The sequence below is a fragment of the Triticum dicoccoides genome, chromosome 5A (assembly GCF_002162155.2).
Source record: "Triticum dicoccoides isolate Atlit2015 ecotype Zavitan chromosome 5A, WEW_v2.0, whole genome shotgun sequence".
NCBI lineage: Eukaryota > Viridiplantae > Streptophyta > Magnoliopsida > Poales > Poaceae > Triticum > Triticum dicoccoides.
Genome location: NC_041388.1, coordinates 312,293,082 through 312,313,095, shown reverse-complemented (window position 1 = coordinate 312,313,095; position 20,014 = coordinate 312,293,082). Strand labels below are relative to the sequence as shown.

At 39.9% G+C, this 20,014-nt stretch overlaps 1 protein-coding gene across 3 annotated transcripts in view; it reads right to left on the bottom strand.

Annotated features, from left to right (window-relative positions):
- Positions 1 to 670: 670 nt before the first annotated feature.
- The window catches only part of LOC119301186 (protein ENHANCED DISEASE RESISTANCE 2-like), a 20,515-nt gene continuing 1,171 nt past the window's right edge, over positions 671 to 20,014 (bottom strand). Inside the window, exons 2-22 of one of the 3 annotated variants that reach the window (XM_037578101.1) lie at positions 18,991 to 19,065; positions 18,802 to 18,855; positions 18,655 to 18,720; positions 17,119 to 17,174; positions 16,942 to 17,009; positions 14,708 to 14,833; positions 11,669 to 11,703; positions 10,768 to 10,868; positions 10,547 to 10,642; positions 10,151 to 10,215; positions 10,008 to 10,079; positions 7,945 to 8,109; positions 7,643 to 7,854; positions 7,473 to 7,539; positions 5,517 to 5,692; positions 4,799 to 4,900; positions 4,533 to 4,580; positions 2,676 to 2,819; positions 2,418 to 2,513; positions 2,034 to 2,135; positions 671 to 1,151 (exon numbers count right to left, since the gene is read on the bottom strand). In XM_037578101.1, coding sequence (XP_037433998.1) covers positions 1,065 to 1,151; positions 2,034 to 2,135; positions 2,418 to 2,513; positions 2,676 to 2,819; positions 4,533 to 4,580; positions 4,799 to 4,900; positions 5,517 to 5,692; positions 7,473 to 7,539; positions 7,643 to 7,854; positions 7,945 to 8,109; positions 10,008 to 10,079; positions 10,151 to 10,215; positions 10,547 to 10,642; positions 10,768 to 10,868; positions 11,669 to 11,703; positions 14,708 to 14,833; positions 16,942 to 17,009; positions 17,119 to 17,174; positions 18,655 to 18,720; positions 18,802 to 18,855; positions 18,991 to 19,065 — 2,013 coding nt within the window. In that variant the 3' untranslated portion in view covers positions 671 to 1,064. The remainder of the gene's footprint in view (positions 1,152 to 2,033; positions 2,136 to 2,417; positions 2,514 to 2,675; positions 2,820 to 4,532; positions 4,581 to 4,798; positions 4,901 to 5,516; positions 5,693 to 7,472; positions 7,540 to 7,642; positions 7,855 to 7,944; positions 8,110 to 10,007; positions 10,080 to 10,150; positions 10,216 to 10,546; positions 10,643 to 10,767; positions 10,869 to 11,668; positions 11,704 to 14,707; positions 14,834 to 16,941; positions 17,010 to 17,118; positions 17,175 to 18,654; positions 18,721 to 18,801; positions 18,856 to 18,990; positions 19,066 to 20,014) is intronic. The other 2 variants (XM_037578102.1, XM_037578103.1) reach the window with 2 other exon arrangements.

The window sequence follows — 20,014 nt, the reverse complement described above, 5'->3', positions numbered from 1 at the left end:
CCCCTTCAAGATTTCCATGTTGTGGATGCTACTAAACATTCCCCGTTTTCTCTACCAATGGAGCTTCCGAAATTTGACGACACCAATTCAATGTTGTGGCAGAATTGATGCGAAGATCAGTTCCGTCTCTGGGGTAGTCCTATGCATAGGTGGATTTCCATGGCCACGGCTCAATTTGAAGGTGCTGCTGCTAGGTGGCTTGAATCAGTGCAAAGACGAATGCCCAATTTCAGTTGGACTGAATGGCCGTATCAAACTCTTCACAGAAAATTGTTTCGAATCGCTTCAACCAGTCCTGGGGAGGATTATAGCGGGATTGCTCCAACCAGTTCTGTGGAGGATTATGTTGAGCGGGATTGCTCCAACCAGTTCTGTGGAGGATATGTTGAGCGCTTTGCTGAGCTCTATGATCAACTCACTGCCTATGAGGATGCTCCTAATTCTCTGCACAAGCCCAAGGTTGCATGAGGAATTGGGAGAGGGTTAATTGCTTTGTATAGAGATTGTTTTTAGTTTAGTATAAAACAGTAGGAGCCTCTACCACTTGCTGAAAGTTCCTTAATTTTTTTTAGCCCTCTTTGGATGCAAAGTTTTCTTTGGAGTTCCGTAGAGATATCATGACTAGAGAAACTATAGTTGTAAATGCTTCAAGATGTTTGAATCAAGTAAATGTCGCAGTTCTACGAACTTTTGTATTCCAAATACCATGGATAATTTATTTATTTCCAATATTAAAGAAAAGTAACCCCGAAAAAAGAAAAGTATCCTGGATCTCTTTCTCTATAACTGACCTTTTCCCGTGTCTATTTGCTCGCGTCATATGCGTCATTAGGCAGTAGACTCATCTTCCATGCCAATATAGTATTTCTAGTATTCTTTCATGTATACTATAGGCACCAAGTATGTACTCTGTACATGTGATGTGACACAACTCTCGACCTGGGATCATTACATAGTGACCATGTTTTCCTTCTTACAAATGTGCACCTCCCAGAACTGAAGATTATGGTAGAAAATTGCGCAGATCTACCGTGCCATAGAAGGGGCGAGCAGATGGAATTAACTTAGATTGCTACAGCACCCTCAGGATTTACACGGTTTAGACGAACAGTGCCAAGAATGTACTCAGGCAGCTCTTTCTCTTCCTTTGCCTGCAAACACAAACATATTAGCATGGCTCGCCTTGTTGATGCACAGAGTGAAGTCTAGGCCACTTCCTTTGTCCCCCAAAAGGATAGGATCGAAGACAAGCATGACATAAACCAGCAGGGGACCAGATCAAAATGGAGAATAGTCTTACAAACATTCTGAATTGCAGTTTCTGCAGGATTAAGTAACCACTAACGATGGGTTTGATAGAAAGAGTCGAAGAGTTGCGTAAAAGCTGTCAAGCCGTCTTGCAAAACCAGCTGGCTTCAAGGTTAGGTGTTCATCAGTTTTGCACAGGTTGCGAAGAGCGTTTGCCCAGTTTTGCAAAAAACAATGTTTGAAAAGCAATGACTTCTGTTGCCAAATTATCACTGAGATGAACAGAATACCAAATGTGAAAATGAGAAAGATAAAATATCTCATCCAGGTTAGGTTCCTTGTGGTGGAAGTGGAACCAGCTCACCCAGGTTCAAGTACTAGACTTGGCATGGGTCCTCGCATTTTCTGAATTTATTTCAGGCATTCCGGTGATGTGCGTTTAGTGGGAGACGAGCGTTCCCATCGACTACGAGGTGCCTACGGCGACTTCGTCAATCTCAAGATTTGCCGGCTCAGTCTCTCGGAGGTGCTCATAGGGGTGAGTGTACGTGCGTGTATGTGAGCGTCTTCGTTTGTAATGTGTTTCTAAAAAAAAAACTCCCAAGCTTGCACCGTTTTGGATTCTGTTGGTACATTGAAGTGCTAAATAAATAAGATAGCTCGAAGTGCCATAGATATTTGTGGATTATTCATTTGCTGGAATCTACCATCAACTATGTGAGCAAATTGCGGAAAACAAAAATGCAAAAAAAAGGCGTTTCAAAGTCTGATTTGTATGATCATACCTCAACTAGAATAGCAAGATCCACGACGATGCTTGTCACATATCCCAGGACTAGGCCAATAATGCTCCGTGCAACAGAAGAGGAACCAATGTCAACATCTATCTGCAAAGTTATTTCATTTATACCAAGATTTGTTCAGATTCAACATAGCAAAAGTATAACCCTGGAAAGTAGGCAAAAAACAGATATGCGACAGAAAAATCAATACCATTGTTTCATCTAAATTTGTTATATATGTGCATTTTTTTGGTGGGGAATATACGTGCATTCTTTTGTAAGTTGGCTTCGAATTTGATCTTTACCATCGGGCTTATTGGGGTGCACGGTAGAGATACATATACCGAGGGTGTTCAACAAACGCAAAGTTTTGCAGTACTCAAGTACCTCGAGAAAGTTATCCTGCCGAAGATAATTGCATGTCACTGCTTTCCCCAGGAGGCAAGCTCTCGTCCCAACTGCACGCTTTACCATCCAATAACCCTGAGATCATTTTGTACGTGAGTTCACGTGCAAACACATGCGATTACTCAAGAAAAATACATGCAAGGTGAGAAGACAGTGACATGCAAAAATAGTGATATGCAATTAGTCAAGAAAAATAGTAACATGCAAGGTGATAAGATACAACACTAAAGTGTATACCTCAACAATACTTGGTATAAGCTTAAATCTGGCATCTCGAAATGCATCAGTTCCATCAATGAATCTACCCAAGAGAGAATCTTTGTTCACTGGCTTCTCTGCTGCGTAGTACATAACCAAGTTATAGTTTGGTTTTGCTGGAACCTACATGTTTATTCAAATGGAGTTAATCACTTGTGCAGGATGTCATCCATACAACAAAGATGACAACATATATGAGACGATTTAGATATTGAATGAGAGAAATTGTGTGCTTCTTCAGCATTTTACCCTTTTGAACAGGGAGGCCCCAACTGTAAATCTATTTAACCATATACAAGAAGAATGTACAGAAGAGGGGGGGCGACAGGGGAGGGCTATACAAGGGGAATATTAGAGAAAACCACACTAAGAGAGAGGGAGGGAAACAAGAAGATCAAGCCAAGATCTAAGAGAAGAAGCTAAATCTTCCTTCATTCTTAAAGAAAGAAGAGGTCCCTTCTAAAACTAAACAGCCATGAAGCCCTGCTAGGAGCAATCCCATCAACAATCTTCATGACCTCAAAGGAGAAAGGCTTGTTAACTTTAAGCTTCACCTTAGATATCACCTCTTCCATAGACAACAGATGGGGATCGAAGTTAATTCCAAGGATATTCCAGCAGGAAGCACTGAAGCAACAGAGCCAGAAGAGGTGATTGCGAGTTGCCAGAGTATCCATGCTGCAGAGAGGACAATTAGTGCCACTAGGAAGACTGAATTGGCATCTCAGGAGCATATCTCTGGTGTTCAGGCTATCATTCAGGAGTGGCCAGGGGGGGTTACGATATGTTGAAGTTTACGGGGTACGAGGAATACAAGACCGAAATATGATCTGTACAGAGCACAGGTTGCGCATGTGGGGGAGGAAAAAAAATCCTAGGGCTCTGATATTTATATAAACGTGTATGTGCGGTATAGTATGCAGAAAACTCCTCATATAATGGGGATATTACATGGCTAATATATATGAGTATTAACATTCGACACCCTCTGGGAGCTTGTGACTGCGAAGATGGGAAGAGTGCTCATGGCAGCTTTAGTGACGGTGATCCGACCACCCAACAAGAAAAATATGAGCAGGTGGTTACCTGGAGTTCAATGAGATCAACGAGAGGTACGAAATCACTGGTCTTGGGTTTTAACAGACCAAAGGGAGGCTGTGGTAGTTTTGCAAACAAAAAGACCTGCTAAGTTGGAGGTTTTGTCATCCGCAACATTGATCGGTAGGAGGCAGGATTTATGATGATTGAGGGTGTGCACACTGGTCTGTTTGCACATTGGTCATTTGAAAAATGTAAAGTATTTGGTTCATACAACAGCTAGATAAATGTAACAGCCCCTTGCCAGTAGTGTTTGATAACTTATTGGGGTAGATCGAACCCAGGTGGGACACGACACAGACCCGCTTTCCCGGTTACTATGCAGTAACTGATATAGTTTCAGCATGTACAGCGAATGTTGTACACAGGCGGAGGTTCCTAAATTGATGGATATAACTTTAACTTGGTTATATCTGTATCTGTATGTATGCTCCAGAAAAAATTCTTTAGCTGACCATAACTGGTTACAGATTGCAGTAAGATCACGTGTGAACTTTTACAATAAAATCTAAAGTTGCATCAAAGAATCCACATATTTGTTTAGTTCTCAAACTATTGGCTATAATACTGTACAATTTCCCTTCAAGCTACCTAAAATACAAAAAATATTCTACCCTTCAAACTACCTAAAATAGAAAACAGATTCTTAAAAGGGTGCTAGGCCAGCGGCAGGGTGGCGCATAGCACCTAGGCAGCCACCATTTAAGACAACGAATAAAAATTGACAACAGTACTTACCTGTAAATTTACAACCAGTATGAAGGGAATCTTCTTTGCAGCTTCAGACTGTAATTTAAATATCGGAAAAAAATTAAGCATACATTAATAGGTATGTTGTGTCATGTCAGAGTAAGGCACTACAAACAACTTCCTCTTGAGTCTGCATTAATGCAACAAGGAAGCTCCCACTATAATGTATGCTAGAAAGCTGTTTGTACGAAGTTCTCTGTACTAAAAGTGGTGTTGGTTTGCAAGTGGGATTAATGCTCATTCAACAATTTTACCTGAACAAGGCTTTTTGGGTGCAAGGCAACCGAGTCAAAGCGCTCGTTAACCTTGAACCAATCAACTGCAATAAGCTTTAGAAGAGGATCACCTCCAGCAATCTGTTTAAATCAAGTTAACATCAAGAGACAGGCCAAACAAGTTAACATCAAGAGACCCCCGCAAAAAAAAAAAAGTTAACATCAAGAGACAGGCCAAACAAGGAGAAACAAAAACAGTGTCAGAAGTAATTCTGGCCCCAAAATGAACTCTGCATTAATTGCAAGATCTCTAGCCGATTGGGGCCATTTTCTCAAATGACCTTGCCGGGATAGGTGTTTTAACACAAAGCATACCTCCTCACTATATCAGATGTACAGAAACTAGATTGGAGATGTGGAAGCACTAGCCGCATGCAGGTGCAGCAACCCCAACATATAACAGCATTAATAAAACAAAGGTCTACCTGTTAAGTGGTATACCCAAATGCTGGGTGAATATATATCTAACCAGTTCGACAGGAAGTTAACTAGTGACAGCTGCATAAACTTATAGGTCCTTCATAACAATAGCATTCAGGCAGCCACATTTGTTAACCATAGCAACCTTATCCTGAGATCTTTGAAACGGTAGAAACCATATAACGGCTCATTCTTGTCATTGACTAGTGGAGAAGTAAATAAGGTAGTTTTAATAATTCTCTTGATTAATTAGTAGAATAACTTGTAATACTCTGACCTTGGCGTAATCTGTCAAGTAAGTCTTCCCTCTTATCATAAACTTCTCTCCACCAGGTGAACTCCAAGAATTTGGGTCATCTTCACTTTTCGCTTGTCGAACGGTGCCATGGAAATGGCTCGAGTCAATAGCTATGGGAATAGAATTTGTAACCAATTCGCTCCTCTCAAGCGAAGCTGTAGGGAAAAAAATGAACAAGAATTTCAACTTGGAGTTGAATAAGAAGTAAAAAACAAATTTGAGAAGAACAGCAAAACAATGATACACCAATCCAGAACTCTGGATTCTAGTAGGAGATGATGTCCTTTTCCCCTGGAGATGGAAAATTCGTCCACCAGGTTTTATTAATTTGCAAATTCTTTCTCAGCTAGTTAATAAAATGAAATTGGCTGATATCATGTGATATTAGTATAGAAATCATCATGGGGAAAGTTGATCGTTGAAATAATAATTGATAGGGTAGAGGTAGAAACTATCAATTCTTCTACGAAATCAGAATTATTACAAGAAATCTATGGACAAGTATAGATTTGACCCATTTTGACCCTCTTTTTGGGAATGACAGACATATATGTACAACTATAGTGATTCTTATCACCCTCGTATTTATTACCCTGCAGAGGAGACAAATCAAATTGAGTGGCATCTACGTATGCACCAACTATTGTTCCCTTTGCCCTTGAAGCAAGAGAAAGACAATCTCCAACGACAGAGTGCATATTTGGATGCATCATCCCATGCAGGCAAAAGGTAAGAATGCAGCAACAGGATGCCCGGATCATAAATCAAACAACATGCCACACGCAGACCATCAGTTTGGATGAATTAAGACATATCAATTGGTGACTTCAATCTTTCTTTAGTTTAGTCCATATATCTAATCATATGCAAAATGAGTGAAATTTGCAACTTGCAGTATAGCACTTGAAGAGCTGAAGGAGTAAATGTGTGCTACTACAATTTGGATGCCTCCTTACATCAATCAACAAGTTGAAATAAATTATGAAGTGAAGATATTAGATTTACATTTTGAAAGGATGCTAGTACTGACTATGAGTGTTTGTACGGACAGGTATCAGTACAGAAACATGGAAAAACGAAATGTACTACTCCCTCCGTTCACTTTTGTAAGACGTTTTAGACATTTAAGGCAGTACCCAAAACAGTTCAATTTCAGCTGTCTTAAACGTCTTACAAAAGTGAACGAAGGGAGTACAGAAACATGGAAATCGAAATGTACCGAATGAGTACAAAGGTGGGTGATTAACTTTAAGAGCGTAGTGTTAGGCAGTGGTTACAGTTCACTAGCTGTTACCATGTCAACAAAATAGGTCAGGTTACTTCCAATGTTTGCATGTGCTTACTGCCATACAAAGAGAGATGTGACTCGAGTTTTTAGCGTGTTACCAAATACGTGTGGAACGGAGGGAGTACATTACTGTGGCAGCCTGTCAGGCACCGTAGCAGTGCCCTACAATATGGTGCCCTACACACAACCGTGAACCTAGAGTAATATAGCATGCATCAGAAATACATGGTATGGTTTCATTTGATACATAGTTTCCTTGTCAATTTCTGGGTGTTGTTTCAAAAAATATTAATAAGCACCATATTTCGCAAATATAGCCAAGTATGTTCCTTAAACTATCTCCCCTGCCAAAAAAATGTTCCTTAAACTATCTGAACATATTGCCCCAAATGTGCTCTATGAAAACACCATGCTTTTGTGCTTCCCCAACACACTATTTAATATCTGTTTAATTGACAGTTGCAGACTTGCCTATGTGTATATACAAATCTTTTTTGGCGGACGTATATATACATATCTCTATGGCACAAATGTATACAGACTGGTGTTTGTCTATGTGCACACATGCATATATATTGGTGTGCATCACTACAAGACTCAGTGGTGCTGAAAAGGTAGAAATATCTCAAGTGTTTTATCATTATGACCTTTAGTTCGCTTCATAGCTAAACCTGCAATGGCCCATGATACGTTCTTCAACTTCACCTTTCCAGCCTGCATAGAAATTTGCAAAGAAAATTGGATCTCCATTTATAACTGAACACAACAATATGACCGTTTGGATTACATAATTATGGTTTAAAACCATAAATATTACCTTCGGGGTTGTAACATCATCATCATCATCATCATCATCACTATCACCTTCAAAGGATTCTCCTCTAACAAGTGCATCATAGAACTCATCATTAGGTTCTGAATATTCAAGTTCACTCTGGATGATCAAGGATTCAGATACTTTTGACTTCACTACTGTTGAAGGCAAATCCGGTGTGATGGCTGGATTTGCTGCAAAGTATTCTCTTAGACCTGTTCAATCATATATGCAAACAACATCGTCATTGCATTATCCAATTTGTCGAGATAATATTTTTTGCAATAAAAGAAAGAATGGTCAACCTGCTACTTGGCTGAGCAGAGCAAAAGGGATACTTCTCTCAAAATTTGAGGAGGTCCTTCTCCTCCATCTGTCCCAGAAACATGGGGAGATCTCCACCATGCGAGTAACAATGCACTTCGGAGTAGATTCTGATGTGTTTAACCTCTTTATTTCCCATGTTGTGGCTGGAAGGAGAAGGTTAAGGCACTTAATAAATTCCAACAAAATGTAAAAAAAAAAAGACATTGGACAAATTTCAGTATTGCAACTACGAGAATGGTGGTTGAAGCCATTTATGAACAGCTAGGGTAAAGGCACTTTCCACCCATGTTGATTATAGCAGGTGCAATTTATTTCATCTTGACCTTCATGCTATTAAGTTCCATGCACCAACTAGTAGAACCAAAAGTCCAACTAATGGAGAAGGCTGGGCTATCCACATATACTTCAATACCCCCTCTCACGTGTAGGCTCCACCAGGCCTCAAACGTGTTATCAATGAAGTTGGAAACAACTTTTGTGGATAGCACATTGGCCGGGTCTTGAACTGGAGACCTCTTGGCTCTGATAGAGGCAACTATGGCCTTGCCGCTGACGATCGCCATACATGTGTCAAGTGTAATAGCTAGCTGTGTTGTTTCTCCTTTGTATATGGTTAAATTGTCAGGTGTAATAGCTAGCTGTTGGTTTCTCGTCTCTAGACGGTTATATTTGCATATTTACTTGTGTATTCGGGCCCTTTGGCCCAATAGCAATACTCCCTCCGTAACAAAATATAGTTCATATAGATTTTTAAAGAAGTCAAGCATTGTAAATTTTGACTAACTTTATTGACAAAAACATCTACGCCTACAATACCAAATAAATAGCTAGCTGTGTTATAGAGAAATGCTATTCATCACCCAGGGGTTGCATAAGTTATTTTGCACCCACGGGTTTCCTACGTCCTTACATTCAGAACTTACGTTTGGTGTACAAATAGTTACGTTTACATTAGTCCGCTACGTAAAAATCGGCATACGAAAAGCAAGATATGAGTCATAAAACAACAAAAATTACATTTATATGTATATTTTATGACGTGTTTTTTTACATTTGTAGTTTTACATCGCGTAAAACAAAATTACAGTCGATATACATTTTCTTATGTTCTTCTTTACTTCTTACATAGGACAAAATTTACATCACTTGGTTGAGGTGGTTTCTTGATGATTTTGGTGTTTCTACTACTGCACCCACTCCTCTCTCATCAGACAGCACCCATGCGATCAGCATTGTTGGAGGTCCTGTAAAGCATGAGCTCACCAAACATATTGATATGTATGATGCTTACATGAGATCGAGGTGCAAGACCAGATTGTGGATCACAAGTTCGTGCCTTCCTGAGGTTCAGCTAGAATATTTTTTACTAAGGCACAAACTCGACCTCAACACAGCCATTTTCTCTTCAAACATGTATAATTAAGCTCAACAAAGTTTGTGCCTTCCCGAGCTTCAGCTAGCAGATTTCTATAGGATCATATTTGCAGATGTACTATTGTAGTTCTGTATATTCTGGCCCCTTTGGCCCAATAGCAATACAAGGTCCATTCATCTAACGGCATGCACTATGGTGACACAGGCCCGAGGCAGACGACCACGGTCCAGCCATCAGCGGGTGTGATGTGCACACGTTACGGTGACAAGACATGGGTGCAACGCAAGGCAATCGTGACTCATCACAGGTCGAATTTCCCCACCATGTGAGCCATTTCAGGTTAGGATCTAGCAAGTTTACTTTTACCGCAGGGAATTATTAATGATCCTTCAAGAAGATATATAATCTATAGTAAAAGTAACTATGCAACCCATTTAGGGTTAGTGTTGAAATATCAATTAGTTTTACTTCTAGTTATAAACTTATAATGTACATATACCAAAAGGGCCAATATGCAAATTTATTTTTAGTACACAACTTGAAATGAAGTGATCATACTCTCTGAACATAGGTTGAACATGCCAAAAGTTATGGTACAGATAAAACAAACTCAGTGACTCATGGTCTACAACTGCAAGAAAACTAATCAAGAAAGGTCAATCTTACGGTTGATATGTGTACGCTCATATCCATGTCTTGGAGGTTTTTGCTTGTGACTAGCAGGACTTTGCAAAATGTCTGCATAGAGGGGCAAAGAAAGGTAACATAACTAAGTTAACTTTGAAAATGTAAAAGATCATGTTACTTACTATATGCCCCATCTTGTCCACGAAACCATTGTCTGGAAAAGACAAAGTCCTTCTTTGATTTCCACCTGAGAACAGTCCTCATACTTAGTAGAAGTAGTATTTTTCACAAACTGCTGACCAGGGGACAACAGTAACTCTTAATAAACCTAACATCACCACACTTAAAGCAGAAGTGGTATCTTAAACTAAAACAAGCATGATTTACTAAGCTCAAGATCTCCAAAAATGGCTACTAATCGTGCTTCAAAAATCATTTGAGATCTTCTACAATTATTTGCCTTTTGTACTAAAAACAATACAGCAAAAAGTATTTCTTTAATAATCAGGCCATTGTTGTTAAAATTGCATCACAATCATATAGAGGGAATAACCCAAACTGTAATGAGAGGAAAGTACCAGTTTAAATATTTTGGCTCATAGGTCCCGTAAACCACATCACAGTACCCATCAATTGTTTCTACCAACTCCAAATCAGAAATCAACATATCCCACCTGCATGGGAGAATCTTATTAGAGCTAGCTGGCAATGTATTCAGAGATAACATGCATTTGTTTCACCCACAAAGAGAAAACATCTAATATATTTACTGTAAAGACCAAATCAACTGCTAGCTTACTCGTGTCGCTTATGCTTATCCCGACTGAGAACCATTTCGAACACTGTGTCGGGATTTGCACCAACCACGCCAATAGACTTGAGAAGTATCCCCTTTCCACCCTGCAAGAAGCAGTAATTAGCAAAAGTTTTTGAAGGTAGAGCCTATTTCTTTCAAAAACGAGGGCAATAGAAGGGTGGATAACAGCTTCAGAAAAGTGAGATGCATGCTCATTTCATGCCTAAAATTGAACACTTTGCTCCAAGGGTTAACATTAAAAACTGACTTAAGAAATCAACATCGTGATTTGACCAATTTTCAGCAAGAAAGTGAAACTAAGATACAAATAGGAACGTTATCTTGCCAAAAGTTTGGCAATAAACCAAACACAAGCTAAATGTGATAGATGAATTGGGATACCAATGGCTTCAGAGAAAACAGGCCCTAAACCACAGCAAGCATTCAGAAAGAAATTGCTGGTTGCTAGGGATGGAAGCGGATGCTCTGAAGCAATTAATCCAACACTTTAAGCATTTCACTCACTAAAGCACATAGCTATGTGGTTCTAATTTTGTACTTCAGATTTCTGTCAAATATTTGAATTGGCAAAAGCTGTAAAGAAACTAGTCTAGACAAGTATTAGCTAGCAATATGATCATGGAATAGGGTTGTCTGACTAAACATTGACTCATTTGGACATATATCAGCGACTTATAATCTGTTATGCAGCTTGCTTATTGCTAATCGCTCGGTACTGAATTACATGTTGCTTGTGAAAGATTGATAGCTCAACAACCATTAAGGTAATGGATCATGACAAAGCAGTCGAGAGTTCATTGAGCATCAGCTTATCACAACCATCTTACCAATAAGCTACAGCAATATCTTATACATTTAACCTTGTAAAGCAAAAGAACTTCACCTTTGAGTTTGCAATATCTTCAAAAATTCTAATTCCTGCATGATGATAACAAAAATAGAGATAAATCCGATTTCTGATATCTAGAGATGACTCAACAGAATGAGAAAAAAATTCATATTTCTTCATCTGCATCTAGGGATATTGTTAAAGAGTGTTGAAGTACCTTTCTTGATCATCTTAGATTATTGACTGAATCGACCGGGCATGCAACTCAATACAGTTAGTATTAGAAAATGATCAAGTGCTACAGCCTGACCATAATTCATAGCAGTTAGCACTACTAACAGAGGGAGTGTAGTTTCTAGGGGACCCACAATAATTCCACTAATTTCTACATGCTACCACTTGATAACTTAAATCACACCCCTCATCACTGCCTCCGTTATCACCCTCTGTTCATTCACACCACCAGACATTTGCAGGAAATCACGACCTGTCTTTCCCACCCTAGCTGCAACCAGCAGTGGTCTTGAGTGTGCATATGCAGGCTGCAACAGAGTAGCTGTATCACCGTGCTTGTAGGTCACAAGCAATGGGCCTCTGTTAGTGATGCGCTTGCACTTTGTGTGCTGTTGTTGGGCTGCTGCGTGAAAGAAGATGAGGAAGATGTTCAGGTCGTCTGATTTGTGCGGCTGCTAGAAGAGATAACTAGAAGGAGGAATCACAAATCAGCTGGCATCACTAGGAGGAAAGAAGTGGTGTTGTGCTGCTGCTGTTCTGCTAGTTGCTACATTAAGCAGACAGAGAAGAAAAGCTGCAAAAGGTTGCTGTTTTGGGTAGAGATGATGGAGACCAAGGATAAGGGCATGTCGGCAGATGAGTACTTGATCTCGGTAGAGGCCATGTTAGAGGTGGTCAAGGTGATCATGGTAGACATGATGGCCCTAGTGGTGAGTACAACAATGGTGGTGGGTGACAAAGTCGTGGCAACTGACGCAAGCTTCAGTGAAGTATCGAAGAGGTCTCAGCACGGGTATTGCAGTATGTAACAAGATGGGCATGTGATATCAACCCCACGTTGATGTGTAGTGTTTGACAGTGACGGTTAGTGAGTCTAAGAGTTCAAGACTTCAAATCTGTAATCTGGTGAGAATCTACAACAAAGACCGATTGTAATTTTCAGTACTATAAAATAAATGAAGGGGGTGAGTTCCTGTGGTACAGGGGCACAAAAATAGTGCACTCAGGGAATGCTGATATGTAGGGGATGAGTTATCAACTATTGTTTTCTGTGATGCAACTATGTATGCTGATAAGAAACAGTTAAACACAGGTTACAACAACAGACTCAATTATAAATCATATAACTCCCGTATCAGAATAGCAAACTGCAGAACTGCTAGTATCAAGTTAGATCCTTCCAGATCAATGTAAGATTTTGTAGTCCGACAAGCTGGAGTAATCAAAAGAGGCACAGTAGCAGGACCATATAACTAGTCTTTTTTTTTAGTTGGCCATATCACTATATTCATTGGAACAGAAGACCAGAAATATGTAACTGCAAACATGCACAGTACCTTATTAAGCTATAAATAGCCAATAGCTCCAAACTGTCGGACAAACTAATCAGATTTTGCTTTTGTGGGGATAACTAATAAGATTAACTGGCGGTTAAATTGATGTACCAGAGGTATATAGCAATTAACTGGCGGTTAAATACACACATGTATGATCAGGATTCTCGACTTTGTATAAACTCTATATGACTCAAGTCCAATTTATTGTGCATGGTTCCTCTTGTAGCACAAAACTGTTGACAGCATCTTACAGAAGATTAGAAGATGAATTAAGATAAAACAGTGTCTTACAAAAAATGCTAACTCATTGCATGTCTAGTGAAGCACAGAGTTACAAAAGATGATATGTGTGACTTCATGTATGTAGATATACTTGAGTAACCATCTGAAAGCATAACTTTAGAGAGGAAACCAACAAGTGAATACAGGCAGATGCACCATATTGCTTTTTAGGGTGCCAATCGGTGTAGCATAAGGATATACTCCCTCCGTTCACAAATATAAGATGTTCTAACTTTTTTCTGAATCGGATATACAAGGAGATATCCCATGGTGTTGTGGATGATGTGGTGTTAGTTGACGATAGTCGGACGGGGGTAAATAGGAAGTTAAGAGTTATGGAGACAAACCTTGGAATCAAAAGGGTTTTAGGCTTAGTAGAACTAAAACCGAGTACATGATGTGCGGTTTCAGTACTACTAGGTGTGAGGAGGAGGTTAGCCTTGATGGGCAGGTGGTGCCTCAGAAGGACACCTTTCGATATTTGGGGTCAATGCTGCAGGAGGATGGGGGTATTGATGAAGATGTGAACCATCGAATGAAAGCCGGATGGATGAAGTGGCGCCAAGCTTCTGGCATTCTCTGTGACAAGAGAGTGCCACAAAAGCTAAAAGGCAAGTTCTACAGGACGGCGGTTCGACCCACGATGTTGTATGGCGTTGAGTGTTGGCCGACTAAAAGGCGACATGTACAACAGTTAGGTGTGGTGGAGATGCGTATGTTGAGATGGATGTGTGGCCACACGAGGAAGGATCAAGTCCGGAATGATGATATACGAGATAGAGTTGGGGTAGCACCAATTGAAGAGAAGCTTGTCCAACATCGTCTGAGATGGTTTGGGCATATTCAGCACAGGCCTCCAGAAGCTCCAGTGCATAGCGGACAGCTAAAGCGTGCGGAGAATGTCAAGAGAGGTCGGGGTAGACCGAATTTGACATGGGAGGAGTCCGTTAAGAGAGACCTGAAGGATTGGAGTATCACCAAAGAACTAGCTATGGACAGGGGTGCGTGGAAGCTTGCTATCCATGTGCCAGAGCCATGAGTTGGTCGCGAGATCTTATGGGTTTCACCTCTAGCCTACCCCAACTTGTTTGGGACTAAAGGCTTTGTTGTTGTTGTTGTTGTTGTTGGATGTATATAGACAAGTTTTAGAGTTTTAGTGTGTCTGTTCACTCATTTCAGTCCATATGTAGTCCATATTGAAATATCCAAAACATCTTATATTTGTGAACGAAGGGAGTACCATTTAATGTTCGAACAAATCTCCATTCATGTGCTTCAAGTGCATCTCCAGTATCACCTCCAAAGTTTGTGTTAACCCTTTCATGGCTTTGAAGATCGGAGGACTGCCGAAGGAGCATTTCTGGTCCTGTAACGGAAGACATAATAAAAGAATTGTTGATAAGCAAGAAATCAGCCACGTTTTACTTAACTTCTAGTATAATGCAACATTTATGGTAATATAATGTAGTTCAAAAATAATAATACTTTGCAATTGCATTAACTCAGTATTAGGATAATCCACAAACAAATTATAGAGCAAGACATTCAACATGGTATCATGTGCACTAAGATACAATGGCAGCTCAAATTGTCTGGAGGAAATTTTCACATCCAGAAGTTATCCAGTCTCTGGAGGATTTTATTAGAGGTCTTTGGTTAGGAGGTGCAACTTATCGTTGGGGGGGCGGGGGGGTCAGAATCATTGGCTATTGAGGGGAAACTTCTCAAGGCAATCACTGATGTTGTACCAATTGTCAAAGTACTTGCAGAAATGGAAGCTGCTGCTGGAAGATCGAGAAAGCTCCCTGAGGGTTCAGGTGATTAAGATGATCCAAGAGATGGCAAAGTGATTCCCTTCGTGTCTAAGGCTATGACTGTATTAGAGTAAACTGGAGAAAAGCCCATGTGCTGTGGCATTAGTTGGTAATGTATTTTGTTCAATAACCACAGGTACTTGTGATTTGATGACATTGCAGTCCCTTTAACCCTGCAAGTGTTCACAAGTATGGCTGTAAAATGTGTGGTACGTTTTTTTTAGCGGGGGTGGTAGGGTGTTAGCAGGTCACAAGTACTCCCTCTGTCCCATAATATAAGAACGTTTTTCAAGCTATGTTAACTTGAAAAATGTTCTTATATTGTGGGACGGAGGGAGTACATAACATGCGAGTCTCTATTACTAATGTCACAGTACATGGGGGTTTCTGAAATTCATTGTATTATTAGTATATGATTGGTGACATTTACTCGATATGTAGATCTTTTAGTCCATAAATAACCGAATAGGAATAAGCTCACTTTTGCAGAGTATAAAACATAAACGTGTGTTTCAATGTAAAATAGCACAACATTCAAAATGAATCAAATCATCTAGAAGATAGCCAGCAAATTTTGTTCTCAATAAAATCATATTGGTGGATAAATCCGAAGATAATAGCAGTTTACAAATTTACCAGAATGGAATTGGACTTGAGTACGCATTTCCCAACTATCATATTGGTGGATAAATCCGAAGATAATAGCAGTTTACAAATTTACCAGAATGGAATTGGACTTGAGTACGCATTTCCCAACTAAGCTAAGGAACTGGCCATTCTTATAGTTTACTCAGCTAAGGAATTGGCTCCCAACTAAGTGCACATTTGTACAGCGAGAAACTTGCATTTCCAATCCATATTCCACACTGGCAAATAGCACGACACTCAAAATGAATCAAATCATCTAGAAGATAGCCAGCAAATTTTGTTCTCAATAAAATCATATTGGTGGATAAATCCGAAGATAATAGCAGTTTACAAATTTAGCAGAATGAAATTGGACTTGAGTACGCATTTCCCAACTAAGCTAAGGAATTGGCCATTCTTATAGTTTACTCAGCTAAGGAATTGGCTCCCAACTAAGTGCACATTTGTACAGCGAGAAACTTGCATTTCCAATCCATATTCCACACTGGCAAGGGCATCTACAGGTACAGTAAAACTCCTCCATCTAGTTATCCTCCATACTGCTTAGACTTCCTGCCATGACAGAGGTTGCTAATTTGGTTTGCTTTCTAGTAAATTCCCTTGCTGCTTGCTTGGTTCGCTCCGTTGGAGCTACCTCGCTGCGTTCGGCTGCAAATCGCTAATGAGCCAATGCAAAAAAAAGACCCATCTACGCTGGCAAACACCAGAACGGCAACCTAAAAACAGGCACTGTTGCGAAAAAAGACGCTCAAAAGAAATAGCTAACCTTTAGCCCACAACCCTGGGAAAAAGAACACCACGAAAAAGGTGCGCGTACCCTTCTAATCATCATACAAGTTCATATTATTAGGGCTTTCAGAAAAGCCTACACTAACTTCTAATCTTGGATAGGTAGCTTCATTTAGACACCTTTTTTTTGCTTTCTCTCTGTCAGTTGTACAAAAAATACATGCAGTAGAATGCTACTGTTCTCCGTCAAGAAAAAACTGATATTGTAGCTTTATCACGTTACCTTTGCCAATGCGTACAAGTTTCCCCAAGCCTCTTCTTACCCGAGGTCGATGCCCATCGAGATTAAACCTCCAAGTGTAAACAGTTATATGTCATGCTTTGACTCAAGAAAAGCAGTTTAACTTCAAAAGTGGAAAATAAAGAACTGATTATCATCCTCATTGAAAAACTTCCATACTCGTTTTCACTCTGCAATCTGTTCCAGTTGGCCCCTCTTGTCAGGTCATACTCAGCCTGTTATGAAATATAAATAAAAAGACTGTTCAAGTGAAAGTAACAAGAACAAATCAAATGCAGCAGGGATTGATTATCCATTACATAACAAATGGAGGCACAGCTTCTAACTATACAAAGAATAACTCCTGTATATACATTCACAAAAAGAAACTCCTGTATATACATGAGCAATTCAATGATCCAAACAAACAATTTTATACATTAAATTATGTTATGGGCTCGTAAAGCAACAATGACACTACTAACACCACCAAGGAACAAGTGTGAGCACTAATTGTAAGAGTATTAAATGCACTTCTTATGTTACTCCTTTCCAAAACACATTCATATTATTTTTATCTGTAGCCAAACTTTGTAAAGTCTGACCAAGTTTATATTAAAGAAATATCAACACCAACTATATGAGCATATATGCCATGATAGACCCAATGATATTGCTTCGGTACTGTAAATGCTGATAACTTATCTATAAACATTGTCAAACTTCACAAAGTTCGACTTAGACTAAATTAATACGCAATGTATTTCGGAACAGAGGGAGTATTTGCCAATTGCTAGCACTTCAACATTCCAGAATTTCCCCATACAAAAAAAATCAAGAATTCTCGACTCATTCCTCCGGTCCTCCTTCTCTCACACCAGCAATCAGGTTTCTAGCTAGCAAGTTATATTTTGAGCACAAACTATTCAAGTGTCATATTTACATTTTCTCGCAGAACGCACATGTGGTTGTGATGATTCGTGGGCTTATACCAACCAGATTTTGTAAAACTGCTTTTGTATTTGCCAGATCTTTCGGTACAGTCCCCAGGTTTCGGTACATTTGGTCGCTAAATCGGAGAACTTGGTAATTGCTTTTCGTAAAACCCGGTAACTGTACCAAAAGATCTGGCAGTTGCGTCAACTAACCTGGCGTAGTTGCTTTTTTGAAGAACAAAAAACTGGTAATAAGGTAAAGAGACATGCTGAACTCTGTTCGCAGCGGTGCAAAGAGATTAGGTGGGCACACTGTACCGAGCGCGGTACAAAGAGATTAGGTGGGCACACTGTGTAGTCACGTCCTTTATATTTAGCACACTTATGTGGCCCTAACAAGTCTCTTGCATTGCAAATTTAAGTTAATCAGATCACAACAGTATTAATCACCTGATTACATGCTAAATTCTTCTGTGTATTCATCAGAAACCTACATTTCTCTTGCAATATTATGGCAGTTCATATCATAGAGAAAGAGCAAGAATATTATCCGGTGAGTTATCACAATTTTAATACTAATAACGCAAGTAGGAAATAAGGAAAATGAATTATATCGGTATATTTACTTCAGCAGAAGTGCCTTAAACAGAAGTATTATTTTAGCTTGTTAGGGTAAAACTTGGTCCAGTTGAACAAGGGAATTGGTGTATTGCTTCAATAAACACCAGAACTACTCTATCTGGATAAAAGCAAGTAGTATTTGACAGTACTTGCTTAATACCTGTTGTTTAGCCTGCTCAAATGCTTCAGTCCATTTCTGAGCTTCACCAGGAGTTGCACACGCAATCTAGTAAAAGACAGTAACAATAGATCTTTCATTGCCAGGAGAACTGTATGCAAACACACAAGAGTGTAATAAGATGAATACCTCTCCTTTCTTCGTTTGATCCAATCTACTGTACAACCTCAAGACATAAACATCCTAGGTTTTCAAAACATATATATATATATATATATATATATATATCAGATATTTCTTTAATAAGAATATATGTCTGTTCATTCACTTCATTGTCAACTGAAGCACCAATACAAAATTAGACCATTACGGCATTACCCCGTGGTTGACCTTTTTGCGACCAACCTCCTCCACCACAAGAGTGTGACTGACAAAACCCTTTCGGATAGGTTCCTACAAGCAGATGTTTATGAGTAAAGTAATCCTCCACAAGAATGCCCAAGAAAAACTTGAGAGATAAAATTCTGCAAATGAAGAACCATTGTGGCAGTGTCCAAACATAAGTCCACCCATATGTGGTAGTAGTTCGCGGGAATCAAGGCGCACACCCTTGGTGGGACGTGGCCTAGGTGGGCCGCAGACCCACTCCCGCATGTTGTGTTGACCATCAAGTCAAGGCAAGCATGTTGTTAGGTGGGTCCATGGGTAAGACCGGCCTGGTTTGTGAGAGCCGGGCAGGTGAAATTTCAAGACGGTGTGCGGGAACTTGTCCTGCCCAACAGCGAGCAACGCAGGAGAATTTTCCCGGCATGTATGCATCTCGGTAAAGCTGTTGCCTTGTGAACATGAGGTCACGGGTTCGAGTCCTGGAAACATCCTCTTGCAGAAATGCAGGGAAAGGCTGCGTACAATAGACCCAAAGTGGTCGGACCTGTCCCCGGACCCTGCGCAAGCGAGAGCTACATGCACTGGGCTGCCCTTTTTATAACATCTCGGAACAACTCCTACATGAGAATGCGGTATTCTGTAGCTGATAAGACACATGCAGGACACACTGACCAAGGTATTGATGTCAAAATCCCCTGAGGGTACACATTTAAAACGCACACACAACTCAGCATTTTCTTCCGAATTCCCCCACTTCTGACAAGTTTGGTGGTAAAATCTTCAGCGGAAAAATAAGCGCACGTGCATCATATATTAGCATAGCAGCAACTGAACCACAACTGTGTAGAATTTACAAACCAGATTAACCTCCAAATGCACATTTAAGCATTTCTCAGTAGATACGACACATCCAAATGCATGGACACCACATTCCCTCGTAACAAAATAGGCTTTCTCAACTCCCATGGACGTTTCAATTCTCGCCCGTGCAAAGTTCTACCTCTACCTCTACCTA